The 27,331-nt window shown below is 37.3% G+C and overlaps 1 protein-coding gene across 1 annotated transcript in view; it reads left to right on the top strand.

Annotated features, from left to right (window-relative positions):
- LOC309560524 (uncharacterized protein) overlaps positions 1–27,331 on the top strand; it is a gene marked incomplete at its 3' end in the record, with an annotated part of 174,787 nt that overhangs the window by 127,903 nt on the left and 19,553 nt on the right. The window contains exons 15-21 of the mRNA XM_082264155.1: positions 2,687–2,828; positions 8,296–8,363; positions 11,442–11,589; positions 14,327–14,458; positions 21,382–21,543; positions 21,624–21,744; positions 26,700–26,832. Coding sequence (XP_082120281.1) covers positions 2,687–2,828; positions 8,296–8,363; positions 11,442–11,589; positions 14,327–14,458; positions 21,382–21,543; positions 21,624–21,744; positions 26,700–26,832 — 906 coding nt within the window. The remainder of the gene's footprint in view (positions 1–2,686; positions 2,829–8,295; positions 8,364–11,441; positions 11,590–14,326; positions 14,459–21,381; positions 21,544–21,623; positions 21,745–26,699; positions 26,833–27,331) is intronic.

The raw sequence follows: 27,331 nt of genomic DNA, 5'->3' as shown, positions 1-27,331 counted from the left end.
AGCTGTTGTGTGACTACACGTCCCATGATGCATTGTAAAACTCTGACAATCACAGACATGACTAGGCATGATGGAAATTGTAGTTCCTGAACAGCTGGAGGTACATAGTTTGGAGACCTCTGCTATATACAATCAGAATAGTTGTATTATTATGCAGTATATTGTTTTCTTTATCTTTATTATAAAGCTTTTCCTGAAAATAAAGATAATGTTTAGGAGTAAGAAGAAAAGGGATGAAGTCTGAATGGATTGCTCATTAATGAATCACCCATTTGTTGTATTTTAGTTGCTCCTTCAAATATGTTTTTTTTTTTTTTTTTAAATCAGTCGGTACATTGAAGGATCATATCGTAACTTGCATAGCCGGAATTAGAATCATGTCTTTGTTCCATAGATATCCTTTGAAGTGTGACAGGGTCGATCTCCCTAATGAATCAGCCTTTTATACACACAATAAATACTTGCAATTGGTTTACTACCACTGGGCTCTATTGTTATTGCTGGTAAAAAAGCCCTCGCAAATCCTTTCCCAACAATGTGAATACTGTAGGATCCATCAATGGGAGAAAGTAATATGATTGTTCTTAATCCGCAACTGCTTAAGATTGTCACAGCGAGTCTTCGAATTTTGAAAACCCATCCAATTTGTCTAAAACGTTATTTCCTATGGATATTGTCACATATTATACAGGGTTTCCTGTCCTACTGTATTCCCACATGGCAAGATTTACTTTAAAAATGTAGATGGCTTATTTGATAATATGGCATGTAGAGCATTGAGTTGGGATAGCCTAAAATTTGCCTTAAAAAGTCTTACTGCTTTAAATTTCTAAAAACTAATTTCTGATTAATTTCCAAAGGTTATTACTGGTAGGTGCTATTTAGACTATGTCAAAATTTGGCATGTGGGCAGGAGCGGGTGCATGCATACAAATGCACAGGCTGTGCATTCAGATCCATTCACTCACTCCTACCCACATGTCAAACTTTGGCATGCGACTTTGTCAGGGCAGCCGCTGCGTGTGCATCCGCTTCTATTGGCTGCCTTCACCCAGTTCTGAGTTGGATGCACATGCACGTGGGTAATTACAAAACAAAACAAGCGTTTTTATGCTTGATTTTTCTGACATCTCCTCCTACATAGGAGTTTATCAATAGAAACATTTTATTGAAAGTTTTCATGTTACAATGTAACAAGAAGACAAAACTTCAAATGTGTGTACCAGAAATCATATACAGTATACAAAGAGTGCTAAATAAAGAGACATATGGGTGGCACAGTGGCACAGTGGCACAGTGGCACAGTGGTGTAGTGGTTAGCACTTAAATTGGAGTTTCGGCCTATTTTGCAACTTTAGTGATTCCTGGAGTGCTCGCTATGCTGATCAACGATTGGCCATTTTCAATTTTTTCAGGGGTCCCTTATCTTATTTTCAGGGCATTTTTGATTGTACTTCCTCCTTCTCCCCCCTCTGTGGCTGCAGCCACCGACATCACTTCCGCCTTTGCACTGCATCCTGGGAGCTGTTTGTCATCACTCCCAGGAGGCTGGAATCAGGAAGAACTCCCAGAACCCTCCCTGGAATCAGGAAGAAGGACACAGCAGATTACACTGCGGTTTCAGATGCCCACGTCTAAGATGGCCGCGCCCAGACAGCGTTTTTAAAAGTAAGATTTTGACTAAAATCCAATACTATACACCTTGTAAGTATGAGAATAGCGGTTCTGTAAAGGGCGATGGATTAGTATTATAGGAGTATTTTTAGTTAAAAAAGGTATTTGAGGCCGGAACTCCGCTTTAAGGAGCAGTAAAGATGTGGAATTCTCTTCCACAAGCAGTGGTTTCAGCAGGGAGCATCGATAGCTTCAAAAAACTATTAGATGGGCACCTTAAAGACCACATTAAGGGGTATACAATGTACGATTAACATCAAACACACATCATAGGTTGAACTGGATGAACTGATGTCTTTTTTCAACCTCACAAACTATGTAACATTTGCCTAGCAGCGAAAGGGGTGCTGGTTCAAATCCCAACCACGACACTACCTGCCTGGAGTTTGCATGTTCACCCTGTGCCTGCGTGGGTTTTCTCTGGGTACTCCGGTTTCCTCCCACACTCCAAAGACATGCTGGTAGGTTAATATGATCCTGTTTAAATTGGCCCTACTATGTGTATCAATGTGAGTTAGGGACCATAGATTGTAAGCTCCTTGAGGGCAGGGACTGATGTGAATGTACAATATATATATATATATATATGTAAAGTGCTACGTAAATTGACAGCGCTATTTAAGTACCTGAAATAAATAAATAAATAAACATGTTACCTATACAGTATAAGCCTGTGCAGAAGGCCTTATAGTGTTTCTTGTGATAAAGGCTCTTTGTGAAATCTTTTCAATGATTAATCATATTTTTAACAATTAGTTATACAAGTCTCTACCCTAAAAATGAATCAAGACCCTCTAATCTCTACAATTACTAACCTAATCCCTGACCCTAAATATACTTCCTGAAGTGGGAGTCTCTGCTCTGGTACTAAAAGCGTACCATACCTTTCCGCAGAACCCTAAGCTATTGCTATTGCTAAGCAGCTAGAGTACACTGCTATAGAGAACAGCTATCCTAAAGGGGGCTTAAATATTAGTTATTTGTATCTGGCAATTTATGATTACTCATTTAGGTGCTGACCATAAACAACATTATTTGTGAACTAAGCTCAGATATTAGCAAAGTTATAAATTCCGTAGTTAGAACATTGGCACCGGTCTCTTTTGCATTGGAGAGGTTAGCCTTTGGTGCAGATGATCACAGCAGCAGGAAAGGTTAGCATGCAAACACAGGATTCATTTTAAATAAGTGAGATGCTAATTGCAAAAAAGATGCAAGTATTCATTAATTTAAATGTTATTCATTCCTATATAAAAGTTATTTTTTCAGCCCTCCCACTGAAAAGGTTTGAGACCCCTGTTCTAGTACATACCTAAAACATGCAGTCCTCCAATCTAGTCTGATGTCATCATGTATCCTTCTTCCTTCTTTGTGGTTGTGATGGAAAGTTTATCCTTTTGGAGTGGTCAGTGCACACATAGCGTTAGAGCGACGCTCAGTCTAGGAGTTCTGTCAGCTAAGGTTGGGAGATGATGCAACCCTAGAGGTTGGGTCAAAGACAGTCTGGACCTACAATAAGGTGATAGGATGAATACAGCTTGAGAGGTGATTTTTTATTGTGAATCAATCAATATTTTGAGAGAAGGAGTTATTAAACTTTTACCACTTCTCCTGCAAAAAAAAAAAAAAAAACTTTAAATAAGTGAGGTTTAGTATAAGGATTATTGTTAGTGATATAGGGATTTGTATTAGGAATAGCTTTACGGTAAAGGGAAATTTAGAGTGGGGGTTAGTGTTAGGCATAGTGCTACAAGGAAGGATAGTGTAAAGGTTAATGCTATAGGAATTGCTAGCGTGAGTGTTAGTCTTACAGTTACATAGGGAAATGGGGGGGGGGGTTGTTGATGAAGGGGCTGAGTAAGGTTTAGGGTTACAGGGAGTTATTGTGAAGATTAGTGTTAATTGTAAGGATTATAGGAGGTTAGTGTGAGGGTTAGTACTAGGTTTATGATTATTGGCGTTAGTGTGAGGGTTAGAGTTAAGGTAAATGGCAATTCGTTTTAAGGGGGACCTTAGGATTGGACATTGCTTTGTGCTGGAAGTTGCGTATCTAACACTGCCAGTACCAAAAAAAAAGAAAGGTATCAGGTAGTACAGAACTTTAAAGAAGAATAACCAGTCATGTGTGACAAAACATTGAGGTGTCTTCCCCATACAGTTCACTAAAATCTAGCAGTACTGGCCAATAATGTTTGTTCAGTCTGTCTTTAACCACCTAGGCAGTAATCCCGAGCGTGACTCGGGGTGGATTTTTCATTGCAGGATCGGTAACCCCGAGTCACGCTCGGGGTGGATTGCAGAGAGCACAGCGGTGTTCTCTTACCTTATCCTGGTGATCCAGCGATGATCTCTCATTGCTGAGATCGCCAGCCGAGAGTCCCGCCGCTCCTCCGTCCACCGTCGGTCTGTCGGTCTGATCACTTCCTAGTTCCGTTCCCTGCAGCAGCAACGCTGCATGGGAGCGGAACTAGGGAGGGAAATTCAAAAAGAAAAAAAAAAAAAAAACGTTGCACAAAACACAAAACACATCTTATATTATATATATATGCATATATATATATATATATGTATATGCATATATATATATATATATATATATATATATATGCATATATATATATATATATGTATATGCATATATATATATATATATATATATATATATATATATATATATATATGCATATATATATGCATATATATATATATATATATATATATATATATGCACACACACACACATATATATATATATAAAATTATATTATTGATTCAATTATAATTCATGCGTTATATATTATATATATATATATATATATATATATATATATATATATATATATACATACACACACACACATATATCTATATATAATGCATGAATTATAATCTAATCAATAATATAATTTTATTATATATATTATATATTAAATAAAAAAATAATATTATTGATTCGATTATAATTCACGCGTTTGTGTTTCAAATTTATCACATCTGGGATGTCTACTAGACTCTTGTTTTGGTCAGGTTTAAGTCAGTAATTACTAAGAATTGTAGGCCTATAATACATAACGCCAAATTTCCATGAAAACAATTGTACCGCTTTTGGTACAGAATTCCTGACATAATCATACCGCCAGGGAGGTTAATAGAGCTACACAATGTAATAATGCAAGTGTTGTCTGCCCCATAAGCTGGCCACAGATGATTCTTTTTTTTTTAGCCTGTGGGCTAAGTGAAAAAAAATGAAAAGATTCCTCCATCCATACAAGCAAGGAGGATGGAGGAATCCTCATTGTTATGACATTATAGTAATAGTTAAATGAAGTGGCTCTAAATCTATATACGTTTTTCCTAAGTAAAGCAAAAATACTGCTATATAAATCATATATCATATATATACAATAATACATTATATATTATGAAATAAAGTGTAAACAGAAAACTGAGAGTATCATACAAAATATCCACAAAAAATGGCATTGCCAAAGTCCTGTACAAGAGGCACATAACACAATAATAAACTTCTTAATGAGATGCTAAGATATTGCTTCAAAATCCAGATGAGGTTTAAAGTGGATGTGGATTAAGTTTTGCTGCTTCGTTCTTCTGTTATCAGCATTATAACTTCTGACGAGTTCAGGAGATAAAGCAGCTGGAAATTTGTGTCAGGGTGGGAACATAGAGACAGATAACCAGAGACCTTGTCTATTCATAGCACAGCTCTGCAAGTATCTTTGTTCCTCTGCCTATGTGGAGGGGGAGGGGGGTGGGTTATGCCTTTCCTCCAATCAGCTGTCACACAATGTATGCCAAGACTTCACTCCCACAGCTGAAACAGGAAGAAAAAAAATCGAACACAGTGTTCACTTTCTAAATAGTATATAAAGCTAAAGACAGCAGATATACATGTAACATTTATTTAGGGAGATTTGTCTCATCTCTGTGTGTCATCTGAGGCTGTTCACTTCACTGAGTATATGTGAGGGTTTACATCCACTTTAAACAATTATGCAGTCCAGTGCTCAATCCAAGGGAAACAAACTCTGCACTGTGTGCAAAGGCTGCATCACTGGTCTCTATGGGGTGTACGGCACTCAGTGGTTGATGGTACTCAATTGGCACACACATGTAATAGGAATAATAATCCTCATGGTGTAGCAGCAAGTTTATTAAAGAAAATGTAGAGACATATAGATAAGATACCTGCTGTGCCTCCAGGAGCTGGGACCATGGGGTCACACTAGACAGAAAGCTGTGACCATAAGTAATGTCCCCTGGCTCCTCCCGACGCATTATTTCACTGACATGTGACTTTCTCAAGGGTTCACAGGTGAACCTGTAAATGTTTAGGATTGTGGTACCTCCCTGATGAAGAACACTATATAATGTATGTTTAAAATGCGTTAAATTCTTCCAATTAAAAGGGCTGTGGTAAAGTCATCTCAGTCTGTGGATTACAACTGGTTGTACCACTGTTTGCTCAGTATAGGTCTGACATTACTGATCCCTGTTCTTTCTTCTTTTTAACCACTTTAAGAACGGAGGATTTTCCTGCTTAATGACCAGGCCACTTTTTTCAACTTGGCACTGCGTGACTTTAACTGACAATTGCGCGGTCATGCAATGCTATACCCAAAAGAAATTTATGTCCTTTTTTCCCCACAAACAGAGCTTCCTTTTGGGGGTATTCTGCACTTTTTTTTTTTGCAGTATTAATAAAAAAAGAGCGAAAATTTTGCAAAAAATTGACATTTTCTACTTTGACAGATAAAAAATATCCAATATATTCAAATTTTGTCATATATTTAGGACAAAATGTATTTAGCTACATGTCTTTGACAAAAAAATTCTCAATAAGTGTATTTTTAACCACTTTAAGACCGGAAGATTTTACCCCCTTCCTGTGATTCGGCACTGCGTTACTTTAACGGACAATTGCACAGTCATGCGGTGCTGTACCCAAATTAAATTTACATTCTTTTTTCCCCACAAATAGAGCTTTCTATTGGTGGTATTTGATCACCTGTGCGATTTTTAATTTTTGAAAAAATAGCAACAATTTTGAAAAAAAAAATATTCTGATATATAACTTCCCCCCCCCCCCCCCCAAAAATTACAAATCTAATTTTTTTTAACATTTTAGGCCAATTTGTTTTCTGCTACATATTTTTGGTAAAAAAAATCGCAATAAGCGTATTTTGATTGGTTTGTGCAAAAGTTACTAACTACGGGAAAGATTTGTCATTTTTATTGTTTTTTTTTTTTTACTAGTAATGGCGGCGATGTGCGTCTTTTTGCGGGACTGTGACTTTGCAGCAGACAGATCGGACCCCTGACTGACATTTTTGACACTTTTGGGGGGACCAGTGACATTACTACAGTAATCAGTGCTAAAAATATGCACTGTTACTGTAATAATGACACTGGCAGGGAAGGGAATAACACTGCTAGTGATCAAGGGGTTAAATGTGTGCCTCATGCTTACTGACGTGTGTGGGGGGAGGGGGTTCTGTGACACAGACAGAGATCGCAGGTTCAGCTATGCTGAATCCTGTGATCTCTCCCTGTCTGTCACAGAGAAGATCCGCCTGCTTTGTTTAGACAAGCGGCGGATTTTCTCACTCTTTCCCCGATGATCGGGGAAGAGAGACGGCGATCGCGGTCTCTCCTCCTCCTGCCCGACTCCTCCGGCGGGGCACGGGCGCCGCCGAGACAGGGAGAAATCCAGGGACGTAGGTCTACATCGCTGGACTCAGGGCTTCCACCTTGCTGCAGTAGCAGCAACGTGAGCAGTCTTAAAGTGGTTAATGTAATACCGTTCTTTTAGGATGAGGTCATTGTCATTGGCCACTTTTATCCAATGTTATTAATAAAAATTATTTTCATACAAATTTGGATGTTTACATGTTTGGTTTCTAAAAAAATTCCACAAAAGGTTTACAACAAATTTGAGTCCTTTTCCCCTTCCTTTTCCTCTTCTTCCTTTCATTCTCCCTCTTCCTCTCCTCTCATGTCCTCTTCTTAAACTTTTCACAAAACAGGTTTGTTGGTAAAGTTTTGCTCCATCAGTCAGCCAGCTGCAGCGCCCCTTGGTGTATTTGTGATGGCAGAGAGTCCCGCTTTCACAATACAATGACACAGCAGGGAAGATTTCCCCATCCACCTTGAGTGTGTGGATGGGAAAATTGGTTAATTTCATCTGTCTGGAAAAAAACTGAGCCTTGTGTGGCCAGTTTTAAACTTGGATCAAATTCATATTCATAAAGAATAATTACCACATAATTTTGAAAGAGCCACTCACTTAAGGCGGGGCTGCACTTGTCACAGACATATAATCGAGCTCTTGAAGGAAAACTTAGTACTTAGAATTGTTTCACAGTATGAGCTGCTGAGTTTCTAAGTTTCCTTAAAAATTCACTTCAAATATTTGCAGAGCCATAAATGTGCTTTAATCCTATTGTGAACTAGGTGTACTGTAGTAGCCTGATGCAGTTATCACAAGAAGTCAATTGTTACGCTCCTTAATTATATGCTACAGTGTCTTGTTAAACCTTACATCACTCCATCACAGTACTGCACGGACGTTACAACAAGGGACTTACTGACTACTTTAAAAAGAGAACATGGGAAATATTGCGCTACCGGGATTTTTAAAATGCTGTAGGAAAAAAGCAACGGAAGCGAATGTAAGTCAGTTTTAAATGATTTATTTTTTATGCATTATTTTAGTGCACTTATTAGGATTTATTCAACCAGCGTAAAGATTTTATCTTCCTATGCTATGTGATCTATATATGATCTTCTTTCCTTCCATCCTTTGCTAAGATTAGAATGGAAAAAAAGTTTTAAAGTTGATTTATGAAGGACATTTTGTGTTATAGTTTTTTACATTTATTTGGAACAAATAATTAACACATATTGCTGTAACACTGCTATATGAACTAAATGTACTAATGGAATAATTTGAAAAGAAAACTATAATCTACTATATGGGGAAAATGTACTTGTCTTCAATAGAATTAAATAAAAAATATGGGACTTGGAAAGTTGGGATTCAGAGGGTAGCAACATTCAGCTCATGACTTTATGACTATGAGGTGTTTTTGTTGCTGGACAGATTTCAATTAATAGTCTTTAACTGTTTTTTTTTTTTTTCGAATTGGTCATAGTATAGATCATCTCTTTCTAAAACCTCACCATAATGGTATTAGGATGATGGAATACTTTGAAAGAGCCATACAATTTAACTATGCCATTGACTGTAACACATAGCTGGGAGTCAATCTGTTTCTGTGATCATAGCTGTTAGCAATATGCATGATCTAAATCTACTATTACGTTTAGTTTTCCCAATTATAAACTAAAGTGGGGTACAGACTAGTAGAAAATCTGCCGAAAATTCCCGTCCGAGGTAAAATCGTACGATTTTCGGCTAGTGTGTACACAACTTTCAGCAGCCGATGCCGACATTTTCAACGAAAAAAAACGGAGGGACAAACACCAAAATTTTTATCGTCCGTCCCGAGATGACCAATTTTCATTTCATGTGTATGCAGTATGTCCGCGAAAAATCGGATACGAAAGACCGCACATGATCTGAAGTTGCTGACGACCTGGAAGTCTAGGAACAAATGTCCCAAAAATGTCCCAAAAAAAAAAAAAAAAAATCGGACGAGAAAATTCGTAAACATTATGCACTGTCAACTAAAAACGGTTATGACCGCTGAGCATGAGAGAGAAAAATCGGAGGATATTTCGTCCGATATTTTCGTCAAGTGTGTACGAGCCTTAAAGGGTTAATTTATTAAAGAGATTAAGTATATTCACTTTGTAAATTGCATGTACATTTAACTTGTGTTTACATTTAAGTTGTGTTCACTTCAATCATCCAATCATGTACAAGAAAAAATCCCTATTTTTTTTTTCCTTCCAAGAGATTGGGTATTCAAAATTAACAGAGCTTCACCTTGTTTTGATAAACGAAGTGAACTTTCACTTTGAAAAGTAACTAACCTCTACTAATTTAGTGTAACAATCTTGAAGTCTGGTCTGATTTAGTAAAATTAAGTAGCATGCAAATGCTGTAGGTCATTGCAACCAATCAGAAATGTTTCACACCACTAGAGTGCAATCTGAGTGGTTGGTATTCATTTCTGTACATTGCATATTTGAATTTGATCTTGCACCACTTTACTGAATAAGCCATAAAATTGAGAACCGTGCTAGGCACCAATTTTACCAATTAATATGCGATAAATTTGCGTGAAACCAACAAATATAATAATATGCAATGTGTCTTATTTATTTTATTTATTACAGGTATGTATATTGTTTAGTACATGCCAAAATAATTTAGCTAATGATTAGAAATACATCTGAAACACATTTATCAAAATCTTGCAGAAAGATTGGATTTTATTTGAAGACAATGAAAGAAATAGCTGCAGTCCAGGATTAATCTTTTAGGTTTTATTGAAATTTCTCAAGTTTGAACAGTAAGGAGGAAACTAGCAATACCTACCATAGTGAGAGCACTTTCCTAATACTTTTGGATTATGTGATTTTCTTTATAGATGTTTTTTGAACCTCAGATAATACTATTCAGAAGTTTAGAAGCATTTTTTAAATGGTGTGTTGTTTTTAAGCTGTACGGACATCTCTGACTAGTAGCAAACAGCTTTAGGCCTCATATATTTTTGGGTCTAGGGAATGTCACTATAAATTATCTCTAAATAAAGATGCAATGTATTATAGGTGTACTTATCACATTCACTTACCCAGATCTCCATTTGTTTGCTATCCTTAACATAGATCATTTCAACATACCCATATCTTGTTCCTCAATCCATACATGCCAAATACAGGTCAACTAGTAGTTGACACCAATTGGCCACATTCTTCATTGTTTCAAAACATCCATAAAAAGAACAAGAAGTCATAGAAACAGCGAGGCTGACTTACTAAAAAGGTTGAGAATCTTAACTCAAAAATCTGTCTGAATATTGACTTCAATTAGCCAAGCAAATGAAAAGCTAATTCCTGTTCCCTTTGGATACCCAAACATCTATATATGGCTGAATAATGAAAGTGAATATTTACCCAATTTTCTTGCTTTTGTTTTCAGTATTTTTCTTTGTAATTACCGTGTTTCCCTTAAAATAAGATCAGGCCTTATATTAATTTTGGCAACAAAAAACACACTCCCACTGTCAGCTCAGAAGTCATCATTGTGACATCTTTAATCCCAAAAATAAACCTTATTTAATGTCATTGAAAAAATATGTAATCAGTTTTGTAAAAAGATTATATAATGTTCGGTGTGTGTCCTTTAGTAACTTTACAAAAAGATTAAATAATGTGCAGTGTGTCTCCTTTTGTAACTTTATTGTGAAAAATACCTTATTTACAGCGCTGCTGGGCACTCACGTGATCCGCCAGAGCTCTTTTTCCCTGCTCCAAGCATTGCCGAGGGAAGGGCTGAGATCCCCACTGATGTCAGCCCCCTGCTCCGAGTACTGTAGAGGGAGGGGCTGAGATCCCCGCTGACGTCAGCCCTGCTCCAAGCACTGCAGAGGGAGGGGCCGCTGATGTCAGCCAGGAAGAGAGGAGAAGATCTCCGGCATGTCACGTGAGCACCTAGGGTCACTGTAAATAAGGTATTTTCCACAATAAATTTACAAAAAGGAGACACAATGGACTTTTTTTGGGGAAACACGGTATGTACATAATTTATTATACTTCAACAATATTTTTTTCTTTTTCAGGATAACACAAGTGTGAAAAGTAGCAATGAAAATCCAGAACGAGAGTTTTGGTCTAGCAAAACAGATTACTTGCTGTCTTTGGTGGGGTATGCTGTAGGACTTGGAAATGTCTGGAGATTTCCATATCTAGCGTACAAACATGGCGGAGGTACTGTAAAGAATACGCTATTTGCCAAATACCATGCAAAAAAAAAAAAAAATGTATATACATATATATATATATATATATATATATATATATATACACAATATCTGACAAAAGTGAGTACACCCCTCACATTTCTGTAAATATTTTATTATATATTTTCACGTGACAACACTGAAGAAATTACACTTTGCTGATGGTGTCAAGCGTGTGTGGTGGCAACCAGGTGAGGAGTACAAAGACAAGTTTGTCTTTCCTACAGTCAAGCATAGTGGTTGGAGTGTCATGGTCTGGGGCTGCATGAGTGCTGCTGGCACTGAGGAGCTACAGTTCATTGAGGGAACCATGAATGCCATTATGTGCTGTGACATACTAAAGCAGAACATGATCCCCTCCCTCTGGAGACTGGGTCGCAGGGCAGTATTCCAACATGATAATGACCCAAAACACACCTCCAAGACAACCACTTCCTTGCTAAAGAAGCTGAGGGTAAAGGTGATGGACTGGCCAAGCATGTCTCCAGACCTAAACCCTATTGAGCATCTGTGGGGCATCCTCAAATGGAAGTTGGAAGAGCACAAGGTCTCTAGAATCCACCAGCTCTGTTATTTAGTCATGAAGGAGTGGAAGAGGACTCAAGTGGCAACCTGTGAAGCTCTAGTGAACTCTATGCCCAAGAGGGTTAAGGAAGTGCTGGAAAATAATGGTGGCCACACAAAATATTGACACTTTGGGCCCAATTTGGACATTTGCACTTAGCTTGTGTACTCACTTTTGTTGCCAGCGGTTTAGATATTAATGGCTGTGTGTTGAGTTATTTTGAGGGGAAAGCTAATTAACACCATTATACAAGCTGTACACTTACTACTTCACATTTTAGCGAAATGTTATTTCTTCAGTGTTGTCACATAAAAAGATATAATAAAATATTTACAAAAATGTCAGGGGTAACCTCACTTTTGTGAAATACTGTGTGTGTGTATATATATATATATATATATATATATATATATATATATATATATAGTGATTCCCTTGCAAACAGAAAGGTATGCTTTCTTTCCATATCATCACGAATGTATGAAGGAAGACTGGTCTTGCTGCTCAAAGCCAACAGATAATTAGGTAAAAAAAACCTATGCCAATTAAAAATTTCCTGAAAAACTATGAAAACACTAAGAGAAACACTATAAAAAAAAGTAAATCAGGCAATTTTTTATTAAATACATTTATATTCATCAAATGTATTCAATAAGAATATTTTAGCTTTTTTATCCACAGGGGCCCTTTCATGTTTTTCACACGTCACACCTAAAGAATGAAAATGTGCCATTGAATTTCCCCCTCTTAATAAGCATTGTGTCTTATATTTGCTTTGATGTTTAAACACCAGAGTAAACAGGTAGGATCAACATCTTGTAAAAAGAGCAAATACCGGTGTGCGGATCATCTTTTTTACATATACACTCAGTTAAACGGCTGTTAAACGTCTGTGGATTGGGCACCCGGGAGCTCTTTTATTGGTGAGCTGTATGGGTAGTAGCACTGCTTCTTCTGTTTGAATTTAGGATCAACGTCTTGCCCTCTTCCTTGTTAGGGTCATTTTGTTAAACTTCTATTGTTTTCCTGTTTGCCTTTATTCAACTACAAAATACATTTTTTTAAATACTTAGTCATCACTAATGATTTTGTTTAATGTCTCCTATATCTACTTTTAAAATTGTGTAAAAAAAATAAAACTTGGTCCAAAACTATTAACAAATGGCCCATCCAAGGTCAGAATGTAGACCATTAAAGTAGATGTTTTTCTTAAAACTGCTCATTTAAACCAAGGTGGCCCAAACTAATTATTTTTTTTATTATAGAACAATGTGGCTGCTGCGTGTTCTGTAATGGCATATAGTAGCATTGACTACAGTAGGCAGCGCTGTAATCCAGCAGCAGTACAGGCGACTTCCTATCTGCTTCTGAAATTAAAGAGAGTCAGCCTGAGTGATTCTCCAATAATTAGGAGAGACCCTGTATTTTTATCAATGAGAAGAAGGATTACTTTGATTGGCCAAGGTGTAGAGGAGGGCAGGTGATGTCATGATTTCCAACTTGGTACAATATCTTAAAGAATATCTCTAGCCAAAATGTTTTATTTGGTTTTATGGAAAAGTTTTAGAGCTTCTGTAGCTTTTTTTTCTATGCCATCAGTGTCCCTATTGGAGAGATTTCCCCTCAACTCCTGCCATGCACAAATAATTTGATGAAGAGAGTAAGGGATAGAATTTCTAATAATGTTTTTATGGCTGTTTGTGCATTTCTGTTCTAGTGACACCTACAACACCATTTTTTGCATGGGTGTCACAGGGACAGGAAGAGAGGGAACATTGTCTTAGTAAGGACCACAGACAGGATTAAAACCTATTAACTATTTTTCACTCTATCCAAAACTAAAATAATAAAAACAAAATTGGTTGGAGTTAGTCTTTAAAACAGCCCTGTCTGCATGGTTTAGATATTGCTGTCAACTGAATATGTTGCCTCACTATTATCAGGTTTTGTATATGGTCATCCTAGTACTGTAGCTATAAATGTTAATCAGTAAGCCTGACATACGGGTTATAATTTCTTTAGGTAATTCAGATGTTAGGACTCAGATACCAAAAAAAACTTAAAAATCAGTAACTTTATATTGAAATGGTTGCAATAATGTGTGTTAAAACAAATAACCTGCTGTTCTTATCTGTTTTAGGTGCCTTCCTGATCCCTTATGTAATAATGCTGGCTCTGGCAGGTTTACCTTTATTATTTTTAGAGTGCTCACTAGGCCAGTTTGCCAGCCTTGGCCCCATTGAAATATGGAGAATCACCCCCTTTTTCCAAGGTAATCTCAAATTATTCCTCTTTTCACTGTTATTAAAAGGTCCTATTGAGTCAAGATTACTGAAGGGCACCTGACGTGAAAGAAATATACTAACCTGGAAAAAATTTGTAACACACCAAAGTGAAGCAAAATTCCAGATGTGCATCTTTGTTCCAGATGATTGACTCAGCAAGTGTTATAGCCAGGGTGATAGAGAGGCAATTAGCATTATTTTTTTATATATATTATTATATTTCTTATATGACAGCCGTCCTTCAATCAAATATAATTTATCAATATATTATATAAAAATAATGGTGTAAAAGTTTATACTATGATATGTATGTCTTAAAGATCAATACAAGTAGCTTGAATAAGTAAGTTAAATAAGTTAAATCTATCTTTATATTAGAAATAAGTAAGTTAAAACTATCTTTATATTAGCTTTGTGTGGTCTCTTGTAAAGCAGGCCTATAAGGGGGAGGGGACACCTCTAAGAGTCCAATCAGGCTGTGAAGTGTGGCACAGTGCTCTTAATTTTATACAAGGAGCTTGCTGTCAGGTGGAGATAGCAGAGTAATGAACTTCAAAGAGTGGTATTGGTCTTCATTTGGGCTTGGGGCGATTGGGTGACCAAGCCACATTGCTTAACTGCAATGGAAAATCGCAATGCCACCATTTTTTGCAGTGCAGTGCCCCAGGGGTGTTTAGTTTATAGCACTGGCTAAGCAGAATTAAAAGGCAATGTGTTTTAGCTGTTTGTCTGGAGTTAAACTTTAAAAAATTACAGTACCAATAGGTAAACAGTTGATAACTGTAAAATAGGAGAACATTTAATAATAATTAATTGATTAAATAATATAAGTCATTAAATACTTTAGATGTCAAGTAAAGTTAAAAGGCTACGTGTTTAAGTAAGATCACCTAATCCATGAATCCTTTCTAAAGAAAAAAAAAAAAAGGCCTCAGAGCTTACCTAACCCCTAATCCAAGATTTGTCCACCTGCAAGTTCTTCTCTCTGTAGCTGCAGCTGGGGACTCAAATGATTGCTACCATCAGACAGGAACTGTGACACGTTTTGATTGGTTAAAACTAATTTGAATCTTCCAGTCATTAGTATTGCTGTATTTCCAGTCAGATCAGGAGATTTTTCTGTACAGCATTTGAAGCACTGTGGAAGAGACTTTATTGGTACTCATCAGATGAACTAGACCGCTGTCTCTATGGCCCTGTTCACACCTGAACATTTTTCACCTTGTAAAACGCTCATCTCTGAAGTCTCAAAACGCCCAACAAGCAAAATCCTATTAATTTCAATGGCCCCTGTTCACATCTGAGCATTTTGTCGCCTGAAGCTCAAAAAAGTACATGAGCTTTTTTTTGGCAGATTACAAGCCTTTTTGTTAGATGCCAATGCTGCCTTCAAACCCCTCCAAATAGGCCTGAAAACGCCTGAAAAAAGCCCAAAAAAAACCTGAAAAACGCCCAAAATAACACCTTAAAACGATACGCTCAGGTGTGAATGGAGCCTAAATGTTGCTGAACAATTATTTGCTGAATACTATCAAATCAGGCCAAAGAGATAACTCTATGAGTATTCGTCATTATCAGAATAACTCTACCAGCTTTCATAGAGCTATGTAGATAGTTTTAGGGAAAACAATACTTTCAAAACTGTAAAATGATGTAACAAAAGTAGGTAAATCCCAGAATGAGTGAAACTGGGAGAGTGCTTAAGGATGAAGTTACAAGTGCATGGTGAGTCAGAAATAATTAACAAAGGCATTAGGAATATGATTTTGAATATATAGGCAACCAGGACAGTACAAGGGCGGTACCAATATTGGTTGTAGCAATTCCTGCATATGAACCTAGCAGAGGCTTTTAAAATAAAAAAGAATATCAGGTCAAGTTGTTAATATGGAAATTATAGTTTGGTGTACTAATAAATATTTCCTTGATAATCATCCTCTAATTATTCTAAAAGAGAAATATGGGAAGTAAAATAGATTTTTTGTTTCTTTCTTAGCTTTAGTCTAATATACATGCTGGACATGGTCAGAAAATAGTTTGGAAAAGAAACGGTCAGATTTCTAAACGTGCAGGCGATAATGCTATCATTTTATCGATAGATTTTCCTAATTATCGACATATTATTGGTCATTACCACATAACGAGTACATTTTTTGTCAATCGTTTACATGATACGGGATTACATTTTAACATGCACATGCGCTGTAGATTTTTTTTAACTGTTTTTGATCGATTTCACTACTAATGTTTAGAAAATCAATTGTTTAGGCTCAAAAGATCTGACATGACGTTGTTTTTTTTTTTTTTACATAAAACTTAGCATTTTCATAATCGAAATGAGCCCACTAACTTTTTCAAAATTCTAATGGTCGAGCGCATCAAGCAATTTTGATTTTCAAACAATTTTCTAACCATCTATGGCCAGTAAAACATAGCTTCCCTCCACTGCTTAACTGCTCTTACCACTATGCCAAACCCCCCTCGCTCCCGTTCTCGCCATATGTACAGTAACATACCACCACCAGCATGACAACTCACTTGCCTCACCATTCTGGGCTTAGAAAAACAGGCATTACTACTGGAAGATCAACTCTTCAGAGGTAGACCTGCTGCTGTGAAGGGTGTGCTGGTGAGTGAGTGGTGAGGGCAAACTCCTTGCTAGCAATTTTCCTATGCCTGTCCTTTCGCCACTCTGCCAGCCCCTGCTGCTGCTGTGCTGAAGGAGGAGAAGCAGATTATGGGATAGGATGCATAACAGGTTTTTTTTTTTAGGGTAACCTGACCATTGCTGACTATGAGATGGTAAAGAATAGCATTGTGGGTATTGGCTACCTTTTATGGTAAAATGCAAAACCCTGAAAGCCATTACAAATTATGTAAATCAGGATCCTTGATTTATTTTAACTGCTTCAAATGCAAGCATTATTCTGTTTAAAACTGTTTTCATTACATGTATTACATTTTGTCCTTTCCAATTATGCACTATTGTATTTCACAGATTATCAACGTCACTCACATACAATGTGTACACAAGAGATTATTATCTGGCAGAGAGATGTCACAATGCAATTTTACGAACTTTCAATGCAAAGTGAAACGAATGTGCACCAGATCCAGCTATTGTGTGCATTATAGATGCAGTCATATACACACAATGGATAGGCTAGGCTTTTGATGTGACTATTTCCTGTGTTTAGGAGGCACATCAACATTCTACATTGGAAGGAACATGGTTGTTACAGATATATGTACATGTGGAGAAATAAGTGACCGAATCTGACAGAGAGTAGAAATATTGCTCAGATGGAGCTGCCTCAGGCCCAAATACAGCATTCTGGCATGAAGAGGTGCACAGCACACTACAAATATCTAAGGAGGAATCAAAACATGTTTTTGTTCATGGACATTCAGGAGCCTGTTTCCTAGACCAGCCCGTAATACTGTCAATCTGCAGTTTGAATTTAGGGCTGAGCTGCCCCACATTTACCCCACATTTCATACGTTTCAGTATACTGCTTGTGTACCATACCACACCTGCTTATTTGGCTATTCACTCTTCTATCCTCAGTACCTTTTTATTCATTCACTGTTTTGTTATTACAGACTATTTTATATTCCAGCATTCTTTTATTGGAAAAAGTAAGCAGGCTGGTAGAACCTGTTTGACGAAACAGCTGTGCTGCCAAAATCAGACTTTGGCATTTATTAGCATTATGTTACTAAGTAAAACAATTTACCACTGATTGTAATTATTGAGCAACCAAGTCTGTCCTGCATTTACTGTCAGTAATTGCCACATTATGTCATAAGTAACTTGCTGTATAATTTATTTTTAACTTTATTTGACCATTTAAAAGGAACCTTTCAAGACATAAATATGGAAATTGCCATAGCAAGTGAAGATACGTTAGAGCTTTGCTTTTACTACTGAGACAGTGATCCAGAATAAGCCTACAGCTAGTGACATGTTGGGGTTATATATATATATCTATATATATCTATATCTATATATATATATATATATATACTGTATATACAGTACTATGCAAAAGTTTTAAACATGTGTGAAAAAATGCTGTCAATTAAGAATGATTAATCAGTGTTAATAGTTTATTTATTATCAATTAACAAAATGTAAAATAAACCAACAGAAATCCAAATCAAATCACTATTTGGTGTTACCATCCTTCACCAAACGGCATCAATTCTTCTAGGTACAATTGCACACAGTGGAGAAACTCAGCAGGTAAGTTGTTCCAAACATCTTGGAGAACCAACCACAGATCTTATGTGGTTGTAGGTTGTCTCAAATCCTTCTGTCTATTCATGTAATCCTAGACAGACTTCATGATGTTGAGATAAGGGTTGTCTGGGGGCTAAACCATCACTTTCAGGACTCCTTGCTCTTCTTTACGCTGAATATAGTTCTTAATGATATTGTCTGTACTGTATATTTGGCATTGTTGTCCTGCTGTAGAATAAACATGGGTCCAATCACACGTCTCTCTGATGGTATGTCATGATGGATAAGTACAAGGTGAGGCTTTAACAATGTGCTCAACCCCCCTGGACACCACTTGAGCCGAAAATCCTGTTTGTGGTCCAAGGAGAACAGAATGCGTTCTAGAAACGACATGCTCCCCCAAGAGACATTGTTCACATTGCAGACACTAAGAAAGCAAGCACCTGAGGAAAATAAGACACACATATTAAGTCTCAAAGGTACGCTACAGTATATCCCATTGTTAATATTTAGAATATTGCTTACAAAAAAGACTCATGTGATCTGAGATACAGGTGTGTGGCGATGGACCGAGCTCTATCTGTGGACGTTCATGAATCAATCTCCCATGCCCTTGATTTCATGTGGCCCTGCTCAGTGCAGCTGGTGGATGGGAGGGATCCTGGTTCTGTAACAGTATATAAATAGTGGCCTCATCCAGTTGGATCAGCTCTGAGGAAGGAAGCGTGTCTCCAGAAATGCGTTAGCTTTCCAACCGTGGAGGGAGGATATCCCTGTCACTGGGATTTTGTATTCATGATGCATGTTATTGTCTCATGTTTGTGAGTATTACTTTGGCGGTTTTAATACATTTCATTGGTGTTGAAGGTAATGCACTAGGAGTTTGTGCCCTCCTTTTTTTACCCTGTAGTGTTTTGGAGTTTCCCAACCAAGAAGAGCAGCATCGCTAAGAATACCTTAACCATCAGAGTGAGCGCTGAGGCTTGACTGTGTTTGGTGTATCTGCCTTTTTTCTCACCATTGAGGACACCATTGATCGTGATCAACTCTCCAACTCAATTAGCAGAAATGCAGCCCCAAACTTGCAAGGAACCTCCACCAGACTTCACTGTTGCTTGCAGACACTCATTATTGTACCACTCTCCAGCCCTATGGTGAACAAACTGTCTCCTACTAGAGTCAAATAATAAAAATTTTGACTCATCTGTACAGAGCTCTTGCTGCTATTTTTTTGCACCCAAGTTCCAATGTTTTTCTGAAAACCTGAGTCGCTTAGCCTTGTATCCACATTGGAGGTATGGCTTTTTGGCCGCAATTCTTCCATAAACACAACTTCTGACTAGATTTCTTCAGACAATAGATGGGTATACCTGGATCCCACTGGTTTTTGTCAGTTCCTTGCTGATGGCAACTAAGCAAGTAAACATGATGTGTCTTTCATATGCTGCATTAAGTTTCTTTGGCCGGTCACTGTATCTATGGTGCTCAACATTGCGTGATCAACGGTGTCCTCAATGCTGAAAAATGCAGGCAAATACTTATCTATCATGCCATAACATCAGGGAGTTGTGGGATTGGCCTCAAATCTATTTTGCAGCAGGAAAAACAAACCCAAACATATAGCCAATGTCATTAGGAACTATTTTCAGCATAAAGAAGAACAAGGAGTCATTAAAGTGATAGTTTGGCACCCACACAGCCCTGATCCTAACCATAGAGTTTGCCTGGGATTACATGAAGAGACAGAGGGATTTGAGGCAGTCTACATCCACAGAAGATCTGTGGTTAGTTCTCCAAGATGTTTGAAACAACCTACCTGCCAAGTTCCTTCAAAAACTGTGTGCAAGTACACCTAGTAGAATAGATGCTGGTTTGAAGCCAAAGGGTAGTCACACCAAATATTAATTTGATTTAGATTTTTCTTCTGTTCGCTCACTTTGCATTTTGTAAACTCGTAAAAAGAACAAGAAACCCCAAACAAGAAGTATGGTAGAGGTGTTTTCATTTTTGGAGGATGACATTATAATTAAATCATATTATATTACATATCTGTTTATTTTATAGTAAATTCCCTGGTAACTAGGTTAAATGCTATGCTATGTTATGTATTGATTTTATTTTGAATATCCTTAATGATAGGAAAGTAAGCATGTCAAAAGATAACATGATAAAGGGTTTGATTTAATAAAACTGGATAGTGCAAAATCTGGTGCAGCTGTACATAGTAGCCAATCAGCTTTTAACTTCAGCTTGTTCAATTAAGCTTTTAGAAAAAACAAACCTGGAAGCTGATTGGTTTCTATGCAGAGCTGCACCAGATTTTCTACTCTCCAGTTTTAGTAAATCTCTTATCCAAGATCATATTATCCATAGTATTTAACAAGGCAGGTACAAGAAGGCGCTTCTCACCAAGATTTATTTATTTTTTTTAATATGGAACGCTTCACGAATTTGGTTGTCCTCTTTGTGGCCAAGATTTTTTTTTAACTGTGATCATTAAAAATAATCTCCTGGAACAATGTTAGACACTGTTGATAAGGTGTGTTAGAAATCTATTTTAAAATTTTATAAATTTTATATTTTAAGCACCATGTTTGACTTTATACTACATAAGTCATAAGTATTATAAATTATCTGTCGCTAGTGATTATTGTCTTTTTATTCTAGGTGTTGGATTTACTATGGTGATTATATCAACCCTTGTATCTATATACTACAATGTCATCATTGCTTACAGCTTGTTTTATTTATTTTCTTCATTTCGAAGCTATCTGCCATGGGGTGATTGCTATGAATGGGCAGATAGTAGCTGTCAAGGCACCATAAATGGTAAGTGGGCCTGTTGGTTATATAATGTGCCTTTATAAATAATGAAAATCCAGATAAGAACTGAATGTTTTCTTTTCCAGGCTTCTGCAATGTCACTTTGGACAATGCTATAATAACTATGAACATGTCTTCAGTAAATGAACAAAATCTGACCTGTATAGCAGATAACACAACAGAGCTACCAAGCAAGCAATACTGGGAGTAAGTTTAGTGGATATTATGTTTCTTTGTGTGGTGATTGGTTATTTGACAGTAAAATTCATCAGATTAATGACAACTATTATAATATGGGAAGCTTGCCCTTTTCTCTCTCTCCCTTTTCTCTCTCTCCCTTTTCTCGCTCTCCCTGAAGTTCCATTATACTTTTATTGAAGTGTTGTATGATATGTGTTCTATTATATGGCATTTCTATGATAAACCTGATCAAGACCCACTTGGCCTTTTACCAAGAAGTTGGCTAGGACCTCAGCCGATGAAAACTAAATTGGAATTCTAAACAAGTATTTTAATTTTCCAGTGCCTGCCTATCAAATATGGCACCATTAGAAGTCCGTAACAGATTTCTGCAAATTTGTGTTAAAAACATACAAAATCCAGCCAGAACCGATTTTCGGTTTCTGTCATGAAGTAATTGATATATTTCTAATCCTATGCAAAACTTAAACTAGATTTGAGCTTGAAATACAATTGTACTTTACAAATGTAAAAGTGTGTGTGCCGCTTTCGCAGCATTTGGGATTACACCTACTAAACATTTGAAAAAGTTGCTGCTTATATTGTTTTAGATGCTTTGTTCTGGACCCTCCAGCAAGGGAAAATCCTAGGCAGATTTCTTTGTTTATATGCAGCTGTTTTTGCCATAAATAGTTCTGTCTGTACTGTGCAGGCAGATCTTCATTATCAATTGTAAATGTGAACACTGTCTGTCTTAACAAAGGGTTAAAGTGGTAGAGACTTGGCTTCTTGCATTGTATGTTAATAAGGACAGACTTGGGATAGGCCCACTCTAGCATTTTATAAAACTGTGCAGTCAGACATTAAACTTCCTCTGAGGAATAAAAGGTAAGATATAAAAAAAAAAATGAATGTATGCTGTGAGAATGGGAACGCATAACAAACAAATTGGAAGGTTTTTTAAATATGACTGCAGAAGTGGAAGTACCCTTTAAAGTTAAAATCCAGGCAAATAAAAAAGACACAAAGTATTGCAACTCTATGTTCAGTGATACACCATTAAATGTACTTTCTAAAGGCAAGCAGTGTGCCTGGTATCATCAGCCTCATGCTGTTCCTGTACAGCAGATGGGAAAAGAAGCAGAAGGTTGAATTCAGGTGTGCTGCAGTGCAAGGAATATGCCGATAAAAGGCAAAAGCAGTGAGTGACAAAGAGATGAGTTAAAGTAATTGTAAAGTCTCGTTTATTTTTTTCTATAAAATAACAAACATGTTATAGTTACCTCCTCTGTGCAGTTGGTTTTGCACAGGGCAGCCTAGATCCTCCACTTCTCGGATCCCTCTTCGCTGCTCCAGGCCCCTCCCTCCCATCGAGTGCCCCCACAGCAAGCAGCTTGCAATGGGGGCATCCAAGCCAAGCAACAGCTCCATGTGCCCATTCGGCCCCGCCCCCTCTCTCTCGTGATTGGCAAATTGAGTTTAATTGACAGCAGCAGGAGCCAATGATGCCACTGCTGTTTCTCAGCCAATCAGGAGCGAGAGTTCCAGATGGCTGAGGCAATCGTGGACATCGCTGGATAGAGAGGGGGCTCAGGTAAGTATTAGGGGGCTGGGCGGGCTGCTACACACAGAAGGCTTTTTATTTTAATCAGATTTTTTAAAATAAGATAAAAAACCTTCTGACTTTACAACTTCTTTCAGTCTGCTGTCTCTTCTTTCACTGTCCAATCACAGACTAGGGTTGGGACACAACCTGGACCTTTTACTACAGCTTCAGATAGAAAAATCTGATATTTTACTCTGCCAGGTAGGGCTGTGCAGTGTGACAAAGCAGTGTAAGTTTCAGAACTGGAGAGAAATGAATACAAACACTTTGCCAGGTCAACAGCTATACACGTATTCCATCTGTATATTTACCTGTTTGCCTGGAGGGAATTTTCAGTCACAAGGAGACAGGAAGACCTTGGGATATTTGTTCATAACATTTGATACACTGAAATCAGGAATTACCTTATTACATAGCTTTATGTATGTTTGTGTCACTTAAGAGATCCATGAAGATGGATCTCCTAAGGTCATTGTCATCTTCTAGGACCATACCAAACAAAACTAATATCCAATAATGGATGCAGGAATTATCCTCAAATAACTTCCACTTAAAAAAATGATTAGATCCTGAAAGGGGGTAATGAATTTTTCCAATAATTAATATAAATAATATATATATATATATATATATATATATATATATTGTGCAAAAAATTGGTAGTGCTGTAAAATATCCCACACTACATAAATAAAAAGGTGTGTACACAATGGTATGTTATATATTGGTGAGCAGTGGAAAAAGATTTTTTATATATGTATGCTGGAACACTTAGTGCATATAAAAAAGATGTGTGTGCACCTTTAAAAGGTTTTCACAGCCAATAGCCCAAATTGTTCAATGTACCACCAATTCTGCAAGAAGTTATAATAAATAAAACCAGAATTATATTATATTATATTAAATGAGGTAGTCCAATAACATAATATAGTCCAAAGATGTATGATTCGACAATGATGATCAAGAGGTATGAGTCCCAGAAAAAAATGCTGGACAACTATATCATGCAGAGAGTGAAGGCCAAATGTCACCAGGGTCACTCTTTCATGTTACATGCACTAAGTGTTCCAGTATACATATATAAAAAATCTTTTTCCACTGCTCACCAATATATATCCTACCATTGTGTACACACCTTTTTATAAATGTAGTGTGGGATATTTTACAGCACTACCAATTTTTTGCACATCATATATATATATATATTATATTTATTATTGGAAAAAAAAATTTTAAGTGGAAGTTATTTGAGGATAATTCCCGCATCCATTATTGGATATTAGTTTGGTTTGGTTTGGTTTATTTGCTAGCTGCTTATATACATTTGTAATCACATTAAATTCTTTAATCACTTTATAATTTTAAACACATGGAAATTTGCATTTACTATTAGGAATATAGAAAAAAAAAAAATTCCCTCGGACATCATAGATGAGTACAACTATTTGATAGTACTCATTTACATTACCATCTTGAGTTTATTTTTCAAATAGTAGCCAACACTTAACATACATAGGAGTCACCTGGCACTGGTGATTATTTCTGTTTCACATCTTCTAGGACCAGACTGAACAGGATACCAAAAAAGTGACACTAAGCAATATCCTTATTCTACAAAAATAATCCGTACACATCTGCCACTTAATGGCTCTTCACGCCAACCTAACACAAAAATAGGACCTCACTGGACTGGATTTTTTTTTTTTCCGTGTGGCTGCATATTTGTATATTGCCCTTAGTGCTGGGAGGGTGCCACACGGGGTGGATGAAATGGTATCGGCCTTCCCAGTTGTCTTACTTAGACCCACCCCCTCGTCTATTGTACACAACATACTTTGTTATACACTAATCATTCTGTAATCCAAGATAATAACTAGGTGGAATCTCTGAGAAAGAGTGTAGAAGACAGATGACAGCTCTTTTTATGACATTATGAAATATATATATTTTTTTGTGCCTATCGAGCAGATAAAACAAAACACTGTCAATGGTATATTTAACAGATCCAATAATCATTGTTAGTGTTTAGGTCTAGGTGCCAAATTCAATTTCATGGTGGGCTGTATCAGTATTATGGTTGCCTTCAAAAGGACTGTTTACAGTATCTGTAAGACTATATAAATGTATCTACTCTTTATCATTTTAAATAAGTCTGAAAAGGAGAGTAGCACTCCACTGGTATCATCCAAAAGAAACTTTATTGGAGACTTCTCAGATGGAACATAGGGTTTTCCCTGGTGTTCTGTCTGGGCAATATCCAGTAAAGTTTTCTGTGGATGATACCAGCGGTGTGTAACTTTTCTTTTACAGATACAGGTACTAAATACTTTATTAATCCCAAAGGGTAATTAGGAAATTGTTGCGATGCAGACACACTTAACAAGACAATACAACATCACAACAATAAACTGAACAAGATTTAAAAACATAACATTTTCAACTTTCATAGAATTGCATCATTCTTAGGATAATTATAGGCAGATGTCCAGAGCAATCCCCCCCCCCACCACCCTTAGATCCAATGTCAAGAGCCCCCCCACCTCCCTTACATCGCAGTGCCCCCTCATTTCCTTGTGCTGCTGCCAGCAAGAAGCTGGTGGCAGAGCTGGGAAGCAGAAAGTGCAGTTACTGGCAGAGGACAAAAGGAGGGCTGGAGTCAGCTTCTGGAGTCTGCTGAATTCTGAGACCAGGGGAGGCGAAGATAAGGGGGTGCCGCGGCTGCACAGAGAGGCCTAGGATCTGTAGGAGGAGTTCTGTCCTTCGCTCTGCTGCTGCCTGGGGAGATGGTGGGGGGAGACAAGCCTCTCTGTGGCTGCACTGAGAAGGATCTGGCAGAGGAATTCTGTCCTCCTGTCTACTACTAGGGTGGAGGAGAAAACGAGAAGGGTGAGGCAGCTGCAGGATAGGTGTGAGGGCCACATGCAATGACCCAGCGGTCCTTGTGTTTACATTTTAATGTTAACTGTAAAAACATTTCTAATATGGCTAAAAATGAATCATGATGTTTTTGTTTACAAATCCTACCTCCATCATGAACAACTACAGAATTTCCATTGATATTTAAATAAAAAACAGAATGTGCTAATGAGGGCAATACAGTTTCTGCTTTTAATGCACAACTACCATTTCACTACACACAGATACATTATACTAAAGAAAGAGGAATTGGCTGAATTTCAGTGCAACTGCAAGGTTTCTTGTAACTCCTCTTAAATGTCACAGCACTTCTCCCCCATTAATTTCTACTCCCTAAATTCTGTTCAGTTGATCAGGGGGTCTGAAAAAGGAGAAACAAAAAAATACAATGGGAACATTTGGGCACAGGCTAAATACAGCACTCTTGGATATTTGAGAACATGTTTTTTTTCACTTTCAGTAAAGTAGCTCTGAAGAGATCAAGTAGCATGGATGAAACGGGCATAGTGGTTTGGCACTTAGCACTCTGTCTGCTACTGGCATGGATTATAACTGCCGCTGCACTGGTCAAAGGAATAAAATCTTCCGGAAAGGTAAAAATGTCTATTGTGCTATTGATTCGTGTACTGTCATTACTTAGCTAACTATAAGGAAACACTGGCAAACACCAGCATTCAAAATGCAATTTTAGTAATTGCATTGGCACCATTGACATAAATGAAGGTAGAACATTGGCTTGAAATTGGAATATCAAGACAGTTGAACATTGAAGGATGTATGAAAACCCCTTGTTCTGGCACAGAGTATGAACATTGTAATGTGTGCACTATAGATATTTGATTGGATGTTTAAGGATAGAATGTTACAAGTAAATTATTAAGCTCAGCTCTGGAAAGACTGTGAATGGGGAGAGGAAGGGCTAGATACAGTATATTACCAAAAGTATTGAGACACCTGCCTTTACATGCACATGAAATTTAAAGGCATCTCAGTCTTAGTCCGTAGGGTTCAATATTGAGTTGGTCCACCCTTTGCAGCTATAACAGCTTCAACTCTTCTGGGAAGTCTGTCCACAAGGTTTAGGAGTGTGTC

The sequence above is a fragment of the Pelophylax lessonae genome, assembly GCF_965119305.1.
Source record: "Pelophylax lessonae genome assembly, chromosome: 7".
NCBI lineage: Eukaryota > Metazoa > Chordata > Amphibia > Anura > Ranidae > Pelophylax > Pelophylax lessonae.
This window is presented reverse-complemented; position numbering and strand designations above follow the sequence as displayed.